General features: G+C 37.9%; 1 protein-coding gene and 1 long non-coding RNA gene across 2 annotated transcripts in view; both read left to right on the forward strand.

Annotated features, from left to right (window-relative positions):
• The window catches only part of LOC117947508, a 1,113,976-nt gene that overhangs the window by 4,529 nt on the left and 1,095,922 nt on the right, over nt 1-13,525 (forward strand). The window lies entirely within an intron of this gene.
• abtb1 (ankyrin repeat and BTB (POZ) domain containing 1) lies at nt 4,399-11,549 on the forward strand. The gene is made up of 12 exons (XM_034876444.1): nt 4,399-4,643; nt 5,821-5,883; nt 5,971-6,026; nt 6,172-6,316; nt 6,548-6,707; nt 6,823-6,868; nt 7,760-7,876; nt 8,343-8,455; nt 8,552-8,650; nt 8,739-8,906; nt 9,748-9,948; nt 10,573-11,549. Exons 1-12 carry the CDS (start codon nt 4,588-4,590, stop codon nt 10,777-10,779), a joined length of 1,431 nt encoding a protein of 476 aa, XP_034732335.1. The 5' UTR covers nt 4,399-4,587; the 3' UTR covers nt 10,780-11,549.

Genomic DNA, 13,525 nt, shown 5'->3' on the forward strand with positions numbered 1-13,525 from the left:
CAATATGGAGATTACCTAGAAAATATGCCTAAATATGATAAAACCATGTACTGGTTTTGTGGGAGTCTTATACAAAAAACTGGGCTGTACTCTTGGTGTCAAATTTCAAACTCTCCCTTTATTCCTTTTGATAAGGATTTTCAATCATTTCCTTCCTTAAAAAAAAAAACAATTTAAGAAAAAGACGCCTCTCATACAACTAGGTGAAAGTTCTTTGTCGAAGTTTGCCCCTGATGGTCTGCCATCGAGGTAAATAACGCTCAGATCCAGATATCCTGTCAACTCTGGTTAAGGTTAAACATGTCTTATTGGCAAAGACATTACACTATAAAAACTGTTACTGTTGTTATTTTTGGAAAGCACCCAAGAAGGAACAGGAAATTATTGGCGGCATGCAAAGTAAAGTGTTGAAATAATTTCCTTGATTATACCCCTATAATTATAGCCATTTTTTATGAAGCTGTTTAATGTTCAGATGGAAAAAAGCCAGAAAACATAAATTAAAGGTTAAATTGTGTCCTCTTTTTGTAATTTTTGTCTTGTAGATTGTGTCTAGATACGACATTATAGTGATTCTGGAGGTGGTGGACGTGATTTAACTTTTTTTCTAGATGGAGCAAAAATTGTTGATGTTTTTTTACTACATTTATGCTTACTTTTACTGTTCTATTAGAGACACCACAAACCTATCACTGCTCTCTGCAGCTCAGTACCCGCCTGGGGAGGAACAGATACAAGGAACAGTTTTTGTTTCTGCACATGGAATATCAAATCACCCTTCCAGACTGTAACACTTTTGTAATGTAACCATTAAATAGCTGTACTAAGCCTTTTTTTTCTACGGGAAGAGACTATGTTGTTGACGTGGATGACTGCTATCGATCGATATAAAGACTGGAGGCTTTTGCAAGAGACCTGCATATTCTCCACTTCAAACCATACAAAGCAGGTCAGTCTTAATTGGAGTTTATGGGACACACAAACAGGAAGTTTTGAATATCTAACAACATTCTCGCGGTTGCGTTTGTTGTGTGTCTGAGTCATGTCTTTATGGACTTCTGTGTTATTTCAAGGGAAATGGGATTGATTTAGTATGTTATTCAAAGGAGCAGAGGGCAGGTTTGTCAAGTTTGGTAAGTTGGCGTCTTCTGTGTGCGTCCACACATGTAAGATATATCATGATGGGGCATATTATTGGAAAGGTGAACAAATATGGCTTAAAGGAGTGTTTATGGTTGCAGTGCGGAAGTAAATAGTGCTGATCTCGGTGCCCATGGGATCCAGAGAGAGAGAAAGACATTTGAATGAAGTCTTCCTAGTGGTCAAAGACAAATGGAAAACTGATGTGAGTTACATCAGCCTGTTTTATTACAGCATCCCGGTACATTACAACTACACATGTTTCTATTTATCAGAAGAATCACACCTATTATATGGCCTACACATTGTATTTGAATAATATTGCAACATAGCTCTTTTGATGGGATTTCTCTTTTATCGCAACTATGGTAAAAAAAAGTGTAATAAACAGTAAACTTGTAATTTTTTTATTCTCTAAAACACAATAATCTAGATTTCAATGCAGATAGTGTGTATGTCACCCATGAGGAGATTCATATACACAGTGACTAGAATTTCAACTGACTGATTAGTGATGATGTAGACACCACGGCAAACACATCAAACAATAATAATGCAATAATAAACTCCATTCATGCAATTCCAGAGGAGATGCCTTTATTTTGTGGCAGGATTATTTCTGCCCACACATAAAAGAATGATCCCAGTCACCTACACGCAGTGAGCTTTACAGCTTAGTATCTTGGATCGGTACTCGGTATTGGCCAATACCCAAAGCACGAGACTAAGCTACCACTACCCTGTTGAGAAAGAGTTATGTAAAGCTCCTCACTTCTGGAAGACAAAGAGATGCCAAAGATTTGACATTGCTGACAGCCGGTGATCATCAGGTAACAGAACTGTCACAGGTAAAGCGGTAAAAACTGTAATTCACCTGTCCCTGACAGACATGAAGGGAAGTATTTGTGAGTCGGAACAGAAGCTGACCCTTCTTGTATTTCATTTGATATTTACAATGCAGCGTGGCCTTGGAATTTGTGAGTGTTTCTTGTAAAACAATTTTGCAGTTCAAAGGTTTTACTGAAAAGCCAGGTTTAATTATTGAAGTTGTCACGTTTGTGATTGACCAATGCTACCTTTGTAGTGATAATAACTACATTTTGCATAAAGGGGGCTTGGATATTAGGTCAGTACATTTTTATGACTTGTTTATAATGTCTACAGTGTGTATGAATATAGGCTCGGGGCACTGCAGGATGGGGTAGTCGTGACGTGAGATGAACTAACACACTGAATGTGGTCTTTTCACATAGGAGTTGTTGACAATAACAACAGATTATCATTAGCCAGCCTTTAAGATAGAAGCTCAGGCTACATTTACACATGGGCAGCTGTTTTCATAAACAGACATTTCAACCTCTCCGTTTTCAAAAATAACATTGTGCACAGATGTAAGTTTTCAGAAAGGTGTTAGGTTACACGTACCTGTGTAACCTATAGATGCCATCAATGCTGACCAGAGCATGTTCCCCCCCAAATAATCATGTAGGCCTACACGTAAACAAGGCCTCAGTCTACTGACACAAGTGGAAAGTTGTTCTTCTGTACTTAATTTTTTTTAAATGATACTATATTTCTGAACCATTCAAACCCAAACATTAAGGCCCTGTTTACACATGCATTGTTATTTTGACAAATGGAGACATTTTCCTTGGTTTGTACCCTTCGTTTACACGCAAACGGAGAATTCACCTCTGAAAACGAGTCTTTCTAAAACTTCTGGCCCGAGTGGTTATTTTGAAATCTTCGTTTGCATGTTTGCAAGTAAACTGAGACAACCGGAGGTTTAAGCAGCAGCCAAGGAAGTGAGGAAGAGAAGAGAGAGGAAGTGAAACCGTTGCTGTTGTTGCTAGTTTCGGGATTCTGATTGGCTAACGTCGGGTTGAGCTTCCTGTTACAGTGCCAGTGCCACCTACAGGTTAGGCTTGCTCTTGACGGCATTGACAGCATACACACAGGTACATGTGACCGATCACTTTTCTGAAAACTTAAAGGTGTGCACAATGTTATTTTTGAAACCAGAGAGGTTGAAATGTCTGTTCATTAAAATAGCCGCCCACGTGTAAACATAGCATAAGGCACTAGCATTTGCCAGGTTATGGGATTTCCCCACTTAGAAATTGAATTCAAAATGACAAACAGTTCTATCAGTTATTACACACGATACGTGTTACTAATTATGTGTTTTGTATGTTTTCTACTCAGAGAGCCTGCAGGTTAATGTGTTTTTAGATTATACATATTGCGAAAATAAAAATAATAAATAATGGTTTCATAGAAATTGTTTCAAATTGTTTAATGAGGTAAATGGCGCTGATATGAAACATTGTGGCCTGTATACAAGTGTTTTTTGGCTCCAGTTAGAGGAATGTTTGGACAGTTTGTTTTGTTTAAAAAAACCTGAGTGTGTGGTCCTCCCCACAAGGTTTAATTTACTGAGCAAGAAAGCATTTGCTTAGTTTCACTCAATTGCTGGTTCTTCTGGGATCATATAGTTATGATCCAATAATTAATTCAAGGTATTCTAATTCTGTTTGACATGTAGGCTTGCACCAAATACGTAAAAATAGTTGTCCTAAGACATTTATTCTGTTTAAGACTCAAGTACTGTATCTCTGAACTATCTCTTTAACCAAAACATATGAGGATATTCTTTATTATCTAGACATATCTATTTTCATTTGATAACTATGAAAGATTTTTGACTTCCGTTCACTGAACCTCCCATGAAAGGGTTGGAGCCCCCTTGGGCATCGAGGCCCGCCTCCCACTTTAAAAATTATTTTCTAGTTCGTCAAACTGAGTGAAGGAGCTAAGCCTGTGCAAACTGTAAAAGAAAAAAAGTAAAAACAACAACTCAACGAGCAACTTAAACTATTTTTGACAGTTAATATTAATAAAATAAATAATATACAGTCCATGGTGTTATCCATGTGATCGTAATAAACAGCTGTTCAAGACGCACGAAGCAAAAAGGTTGATAGAACGCTGGCGTGTGCTGCATTCACGTGACATACGTGAGCTCCCATTTTCAGCGTTACCTCGAGTTGACTCTCATTTAAGTTACATACCTGCGGTCACAAATGACAACACATTTGATTTCCGGCTGAAATCCATGCGATGTAAAAAAAAAAAAAAACTACAGCAAGACTTAACGTTTTGTTGCAGGATAATACTAAACGTCAGACGCCTTTTAAAGCGTTGCCAGTTTACCGTTATTCTTTAACACAAGTGAAGTAGACATCGTGACGTACCTGCCGGACCACTTCCACCAAAACACTGAGGAGGAGGAGCCGAGTTTGTCAACAACTGTGCAAGAATTGTGTGACATCCAACTTCTTGAGCATCGACCGAGCAAACTCTGAAGCTCCACTAAACCATCGCTCACCTGTCCAGTAGACAGGCCGTCTCAATGCATTACAGAGGACCGAAAACACCGCGGCGATCATGGATGTGTACGATTTGTTTAGTAGTTGCAGAAAGGGCGACATTTGTAGAGTCAGGTAACCAAAGCATCAGCTGACGTGTGGTTGGTTGTTTTTGCATATGTGTTACGTGGTTGTTGTTTTCTGTTTTAATCAGTCTATCGTAAAAAATAATAGTCCTTACTTATTTTGGCCTGCTGGACTGCCGTCTCGCAGCTACACTCAAAGCGAACAACATTGCTTTGCAAAGAAGTAGGAGGTAAACACGGAAGGCAGGGTTGCTAACATTAGCTCTGATGACCCAGCTGGTAACTTAAGCTAACGTTAACGTTTCTAAATCAGCTACTCGGTAACATTACTATGTGCAAGTGCTGGTTACTTACCAGACAGTGGAGAATTAAATGTTACTGCTGCCAGCTATACAGCTTAACTTTGGAGTGATGTAAGTTGAATCATCGAAGTTACTGCTTTGGGACAGACTGACGTCTGATTACCAAGGTAACAGTAATAGTCAAAACAAGTCATCCAGCCAACTCAGTCCAAAATACATTTACCCCCAAAAGTCCCCAAAAATATTTATTTCTCCAGCACTGCAGGATACATGATCTTTCCTGTCCAATTGGGAAATCATGTCCTAATAAATGTAGATAAAAACAGAAAAATAAATCTTTTGGAAATGTATCTTAAAACCTTAAATAGGAAAAATCCAACCTTTAAGGACACACATTTTCTTTGTGAATGAATACTGTATTGTCAATACATAAAATTAAAATATAGGGGCATAAGTGTACACACCCCCTTGATAAATCCCCATAGAAGCAGGCAGATTTTTGTTTTTAAAGGCCAGTATATTCATCATACTATGCATCCTGATAAAGGATAGGGGTGTGTATACTTATGCCCTCTGTATGTTAAGGAAGAACATGTATTCATGTACAGTATAATGCATTATTTGTTCACAAAGAAAATTGTTGTCCTAAAAGTTTGGATTTTTCCTATTGTTTTTTTAATTAAACCAAAAGATCTTTTTAGTCAACTTTAGCATGGATTCATAAACTTATGAGCAGCACTGTATGTATGCAGCTGTGTGAACAATGTATTTGCCCATTTTTGTCCATCTTACATTTTTCTCCTGTGTGATGCACCCATTTGGTGTTCACTGAAAATGTTTGACTTTGTTAGTTGCTCAGATATCTGTTTATGGCAGATTGTGACAGGCTACCTCACTTAACCAATATTTTCTGTTTTCTATAAGATACCTCGTTGAACAACGAGACGTGGACCTCAATGTAAGAGATAAGTGGGACAGCACCCCTTTGTAAGTACAATAAAGACAAGTAGTCTACTTGCTAACAAAGCACACATATTTCCAACAACTTAAAATGTGAACGCTCTTGTTTTTCAGATATTATGCTTGTCTCTGCGGTCACGAGGAGTTGGTCCAGTACCTGTTGGCTAGTGGTAAGCTTGGTTGTTAAGTAATGCCACTTAATAGGAGTGGCGCAACTACAATACTGTACTGCCATGTTGAGCATGATAACACTGAAATAATATTTAGTATGATAGTAAAATAATATAATTTTCTTCTTATTTGCTTTGATTTCAGGTGCCAAGTGTGAAGCCAACACGTTTGATGGCGAGAGGTGTATGTACGCCTGTCTAAACGAATCTGTTCGCCGCCTGCTCAAAGATTACAAGTGTATCAGTGTCCGTGCCATGCAGCGAGACGATTTTAACTACTTTCTGCACATGTAAGTTGGTCGTTCATGGAAATAATCTAGTTTGTCTACAGAGCAGGATACACAACAGTTTATTCTTCTCAGCTGTTTTAGCAGTGTACAGTAAAACGAAAATCAGAAAAATGAACTGCCGAAGCACAGTTTAGTACCATTGCAGTTTGTCTGTAACCCTGTATACCACCACCTGCATACATCTATCTAATCTAAAATTCAAATCTAAAAAAGTTTTTGTTTTTGCTTCAGGTTGCTGGAGCAGGGTCAACACAGTGACGTCAAGTTCCAGGTTCATGGTCAAATATTTATGGCCCACCGATGTATTCTCAGTGCACGCTCCGACTACTTCACTGATATGTTTGAGACCAAATGGAAAGGGAAGAACTTGATCACCCTCAAACACCCGTTGGTAGATAAGAACATATATTGTGGTTGATTTATTCTGTGTTGCCGCATGTTGTCGACTTTATTAGATGGACATGTATAATTTACATCTGTATGGATAAAACCGATTTTGATTTCAGATCAACCCTGCAGCCTTTGGAGCCATCCTGCAATATTCTTATACAGGTGAGCTGCAAATATTCTGGCTTTAACATTGGTCACAGTTTTTAAGACTTTGCGGGAGCATTAACTCCGTACTTTTTTTTTACTGTGTCAGTAACAAATATTTATTATTCTGGATTAAATGTAAACTCAATACAAATAATTTTATTTTCATGGCATAAATAAATCTTGTAACTTTTTATTTTATACAAAAAAAAATATCACCCTAAATAAATTAAAAAACAATCATTTCACAAAAACAGAAATAACAGGCTGGGTCTGTAAATGTATTTTCTATAAATTAAATTAGATTTTCCAAATAAATTATATTTTGCTTTAAATATCATGATTATTTTTTTATATAATTATTATTATTAACACATAGCTTGAACTTTAACTTAACTAACTTAATAACACAAACTTTTCATTTCATAGGATACTGTAGGTCAGGGTTAGAATTTAAGTCTGTCTGGGTCAGGGGTCACTACGAACACTGAAACAGACATTTCTTTATGTAATCAATCCTCCTGTCCACACTAGTACTTAAGAAAGCCCATCCTGAAATGCTTTCACCAGTCCTCATTCTGTGAAAAATGCATTATTGGAAGTTTATCTGAAGCTAATGTGAGGCTTCATCCTTCTGAGGTAGACAAATCAAGTGGGCATCTTCCAAAGTTAGTCTTTAAAATACTGCTTTTTGTTACTGTCCCTCCACTGCAGCCCAGCAAGGAAACACTGTCTAGAAAATACAACAATGGAATTTTGCATTGAAGTGATTGTAACTGTTTATTAACTCAGACTGGACTAGAGCCTCTACTGTGTGTGTAGTCCTGTCAAGGAAAGTAAAAAGGATCAACAAGGTGCGATTGTGTAAGACTCCAACTCTTTTCATATTTTTTTGAATTCATTTTACAGGACGAATGGACATTGATGTAAGCCTTGTGGAAGACTGCAGACGACTTGCTAAACAGTGCAAAATGGAAGATCTAATTGAGGAGTTGGAGAATAAATGCAAACAGGTGTATGACTATGGTAAGACAGTAAGCTTGGTTCACGTTAAAACTGCTTATACATGTATGTGTATTATCAACGCAATACGCATTAGGGCTTCTCGATTATTGCAAAAAACACAATCACGATTAATTTGGTAAACATTGGGATTATTTATTTCAATCCTCTTACTTTGGAAACATCATGCATCATTACTCTTTTAAAGTGGATTTTCTTTAACTTGATATTTTTCAAATTCAACTGAAAAACCTGTGGGAACTTGCAAATTCCATTAGGAGCACTAGGGGGAGGCAGATAACGTGATATGTTTCATGTACAGTTTCAACAAATAAGACAAAACAGTTATTTTATGAAAGTTACCTACTGAACCTTTTACTGTAGTGTCTCATTCAACTCTTGACCCTTTTATCTAGGACTTGTATTTACTTTTTTTTCCCCACACAAGTGATGTCTTGTCTCTGTTTTTCTTTCTTTCCTCATACTGAAGTGTCCAATAAGCCAGGAATCTGTGTGAAGGTTCTCAGCTTGGAGCCGCTCAGCTGTCAACTTCAGGAGGAAATGGCTCAGTTAGCGGACTGTGCACTTCCCATTGAACTGAGAGTGAGGACATGGTGGCAGAAAAACACTATATCTGCCACTATACCAGTTTAGTGTGCCTATTTAGACTTCATTTTTCCCCCTGTTGATCCTCCACAGGTTGGATTTGGTGAACTTCCTTTTAACAGAGTGGACCGCTTCCCTACTTATCCTGACATCTGCTTCAGAGTTGACGGTTTCAACTTCTTGTGTCATAAGGTATAAACCACAGAGCTTGCACAACATTCCCCAGTCACATTACAGACCCCAACACCCTGTCACTCACACTCACTGTGTTTGTTGCCAGGCATTTTTCTGCGGACGTAGTGATTATTTTAAAGCCTTGCTGGAGGACCACTTCAGTGAGGGAGAGCAGCTGCAGTCCCAACCCAGCACCCCAGTGATTACTTTACACAACATTTCCCACGAAATATTCATCCACGTCATGTATTACATCTACACCGATGACACACAGGTTAGTGCACAATTTAGGTCTGAGATTATTTTGTGGAATTGAATATAAGAGATGTAAATTTCTCATTAAGTGAAAAAAATTAACAAGGACTGTGTGTTAGCCCACCAGGAGTCAGGAGTCAGAAAAAAAGACGATGAAACAGAAGCATCACCTTTCAAGGGACCAATTTGTGTCTGACAAACAGGTTTCCTACTGTTAGGCATGAGTCTGTAAACAGAAGAAAAAAAGTGCCTTTAGATAGAGGGCTGTTATAAATATGCAGCTTAATTATTTCTTCTTCTTTTTTTAGTATCCTAAAATTATTTGACTATAATACTTACTATTTGAAGAGCACTTTTGGTTGTATTTTACATAAAAATATAAAGTAAAATAACATTTTAAAATTCTACATTCATGCTTTAAATGTAAAGCAGCTATAATCAATATTGTTATGTTAACAATGACTTAAATGACCACTTGTATGTATTTATGCCTGCTGGATGTATAAGTTAAGCTACTGATTGCAAACATGTTTTCAATAACAACTTAAAAGGTGATAATATGTTAATGTTGTGGTTACATCTTGTTTCCTCAGTTATTGCTGGTTTAAAATTGCATGACCTTTAATAACCTTAGTTTTTATGTGATTTCAGATTGTCCCACCTACCCTGACATGTTTGCAACCTTTTAACACACTCAATATTTAAACTATAAATTGGATGGGAACATCCAGCAATAACATGTTCATGATCTTTAAAAACATAATCGGTGATTGTGAACACAATCCCCTTAAACAACATGTTGCAGCTGTCATCCTTATTATCTGACAGCTGACTGGATAACATTTTTTTTTTATGTCCAGCTAATAACAGAGATCGTGTTTGACGTGCTGTGCGTGGCCGACATGTATCTTCTGCCGGGGCTGAAGCGTCTTTGTGGGAAGGCGCTCGCGAAGACAATATGTGAGGACAACGTTCTGTGCATGTGGAAGATGGCAAAGCTTTTCCGTCTCTCTCGGCTGGAGGACCACTGCACAGAGTTCATGGCTAAGACCATTGAGCGGGTGGGTATCTTTTTCTCTGTTTTGACACTGGATGAGACTTGTTTTTTTGCTGGATAACAAGAGAGTGTCTGGGGCTTTGCAGCTGGTGGCTAAAGTGCACTCAACACTTAATATCGGTATGTTGAATATAAAGCTGGAACAAGCGTAACTCCCCATGAAACTACAAACTGTCCTTTGTGTATGCATAAAACAAACAATAGTTAAGGTGTTAATTTGTGAGGCATTGGTAGTCAGATTTATTTTCACCTTTGGACAGAGCCAGACTACATTTCCCCTCGTATTTATGCAAAGCTAACCACGTCCCAGCTCCTGCTTTATACTTAGCAGACAAACGTGAGAGTAGTTCTGAACTCTTTGCAAATAAGCATATTTACAGAAAATCCTGAACTATAACTTTAAAGTGCTCCCACAAGAGTAATTGGCTTACTTGTGTACTTGACTACTTCTTGTACATCTATCATCACCATTATACCAAAAGTCACAGTAAAGATAGACCTTTGGGACCATATAATAATACTTTTTCTAAACAACATAAGCTAGATCCCAGTTTTTGCATTTAACACCTGCAGTGTTCTCCCCTTGGGTTAAACTCACACCTGTGTACCTGTCTAACTTTGGTGTCAGATGGTGGAGCAGGCAGAGTTTGCAGAGATCATCAAAGAGGATGCTGCGTCTTTGGAGGAGCGGCACGAGACGGACTCTGTCCCTCTGGTGGACGAAATCCGTTACCATATCGCCAGCAACGTGCAGACGTACAGCGAGATCGAGGAGGCCAATCAGAAACTGGAGGCCTTAGAGGAGCTGCTCTCCAGCATCAATATCGACTGCTAAGGGGGGGGGCGACAGGTTGGGGCTGCAGCTGCTGTGCAGTTTAAAGTTTTTAAAATGGATGCTTTAGCAGAGGCCTGGTGGTACAAACATCTGTAGGGAGAACATGTGCGTCTGTATGTTTGTAGGTTTTATTTTATTTACATTATATTGCACAGAATATATATTTCCAAATGATGGTCAGATGCATCATGTTCTTAAATGTTTCTTTGAGTTAGACATATCGAAAGATATTTGGTTGAAAGTACCAAGTTCTGCAAGATTTCTTTGAGGAAATTATGTATGTTATATTTACAACAGAATGTCTATCACTTACACATGCATGGATTTATTTTAAGCATTATTTGTAACTGCTAGAATTTAGACTAGCTTTATTTAGCTTTTTTAAAATGTACTTTAGCCCCAACAAATTCAGCACTAGCCCTCATATCAAACTCATTTCAAACATTTATGACTGCTTTATAATGTTTATGACTCATTCATGACAGTGTCATGTCATTCTTATGTAGATACCTTCAAGTAAAGTGTAACAAATGTTTTCGACCTGTAAATCCTTATTTTGACTTACAAAGAATATAGTTTTGTCATGTATTTCATGTGCAAAAGCATGTAGCTTTTGTTTTGGTGGATAAACGTCACCACACTTAGAATTCTTCCACTTATTCCCCTGTTACATATTCCTGCCCTTTGTTTAAACCCCAAATAGAGAAAAACAACACATTTTCTGCTGCCTTGTATGACAGCAAACCTCTCTTTCCCAGTGTGTGCACAAGAAAAAAAACACTGTTACTAAACTGTTTGCAGGTAAAATCCACACAAGGAACGTTTTAAAGATTTGTTTTTAAAATGTTGACATCCATTTTTCTGTCCCAGTCTGCTAACATAAACATCGATAAATAACTGCATCTGTTTTTGGCAATTAAACGTGGTATTGCAAGCACAACTCGTGGTTAATTTAGTGAATATCTTGAATTTTAAAGTGTGACTTGGCTTCATTAAATTGAATAGTTTTTTATCACGTAATTCATCACAACATTTTTCTGGCAATGTCAGTCTGTTGGTCGGTACATACATTTGTTTCTCTCACAAGATGATCTGCAAACCTTCGATTGAATTAAGACAAAACTGAAGTATTTTTTTTAGAGCCAAAGAGGAACAATTCAAAGTCAGCGCTTAGCTTCAATCTTTAGTTTTTAAAAACATTGTCTGTTTTTCTCTAAAGCCTTAAACGGGGCCAAAATACACTTCTGTTCTTCTGCTACATGATGAGATATCCAGACCTCTGGCCGCATGGGGCAGGTCTGCTTTCTGTCCCCAGAGTCAGACCGAAACATGGAGAAGCAGCGTTGACTTTTTATGCTCCACATATCTGGAACAAATTCCCAGAAAATGCTGTACTATTAATACTCCATCTTTGCTTTTGCAACTTGATTTTGCCAATTCCGTTGGAATTATGTTTTTACACGAAGCAACACAGAATTGCTAATGACATCCTCGCCGCTGAACTTTCACCTTTTCGTAACATAGATCAGAATATTATCCAGAATATTTATCAAATTAAATGACAATGAAATTACAGTGATTTCCCTAAAGAAATCTAAGCATATCCCTAATTATAGGAAATTATACAATTATAAAATAATACTTTTAAATCAAGGCTAAAGATTTGAATTGAAGATTTTTTTTAATTGCTCTTTAATGTTTTCTGTAAATCACTCTGAATCTCTAATCATTGCTGAAATGGGATAAATTAATTAACTTTCCCTGCCTTGTAACCATAGTGATCATCCTCTGACTTTTTGTCTAGCACTATCATCTGGTAAACTCCCTCTATTTAGCTTTTATACATTTTAAGGTAAAATTTAGGAAGCCACCTTAAGATGGCGCAATTTCTCAGTTTATCATCCCTGAAGTTGTGGTGAGTTGCCTCAGAGACACTTCATGCATTGTGGGAAACAAATCCATCAGCCAGTTATTTCACTTCACAGGGACATTTTTCTGAACGCTACTGTTTGACAGTTGTCCAAATAAATCACTCATTCATCACAAGTCCACCAAGTTGTGAAGAAGGGCAAAAATAAGTGAGACGTGAGGCGTCACATGTTAGCAGTGATTTAAATGTGAATGTGGACATCAATGTACTTGCCCTATAGTTCCCTGTGGGCTCCATCACTCTCGATACAAAGAGTCTTGGAGGTAAAGACAAAGCAGTGCGTCACCCCGATAGAGCCCTGAGGTATAGAACAGCGTGTCAGGTCAAATCCCAAAAGGGAAATGTAAAACAGTGCTGCTGTTGAAATACATTTAAGAGCGGTTTAACTGAAACACCAAGGCCATCCAATAGACAACAAAACCTCTGGCTTCCGGCCCAGAAACTGGGAAGACAAGAATAAACACAATTAGTTTTTACCCCAGCAAGCTTCCTTTAGAAATGTTAAACGGTTGCTGCTAAGGAACTTGGTGTGGTTTTGGTCTTGGGTGGGAACGTCTAGTTTATTGGGTTTAACATGGACATCACTGCTGCTACATGTTTGCAGTGTACAGGAGGGACTTATATTTCTCGTCACTTTATTTGTATCCACGGAGACTGTTTTTACAAGTTCACCTGGCATTTCTATGATAGCAGTTTGGGGCCTCAGTTTGTTCTCTAAGTCTAAACAGCTCCACACTGGCCCCATGTCAGAGCAGTACAAAATGACGCCTGAAAACTGTAACCTTGGATCAACCCTTGTGTTGTCCTTCAGGTCCC

Source organism: Etheostoma cragini, chromosome 7 (genome assembly GCF_013103735.1).
Source record: "Etheostoma cragini isolate CJK2018 chromosome 7, CSU_Ecrag_1.0, whole genome shotgun sequence".
Lineage (NCBI taxonomy): Eukaryota > Metazoa > Chordata > Actinopteri > Perciformes > Percidae > Etheostoma > Etheostoma cragini.

Excerpts from the sequence above, each read along its gene's own strand:
- abtb1 (XM_034876444.1), top strand. The coding sequence starts at position 4,588 with ATGGATGTGTACGATTTGTTTAGTAGTTGCAGAAAGGGCGACATTTGT. Across the intron at positions 7,877-8,342 it reads CAAACAGGTGTATGACTATG|TGTCCAATAAGCCAGGAATC; the intron begins GTAAGACAGTAA and ends CTCATACTGAAG. Across the intron at positions 8,907-9,747 it reads TCTACACCGATGACACACAG|CTAATAACAGAGATCGTGTT; the intron begins GTTAGTGCACAA and ends TTTTATGTCCAG.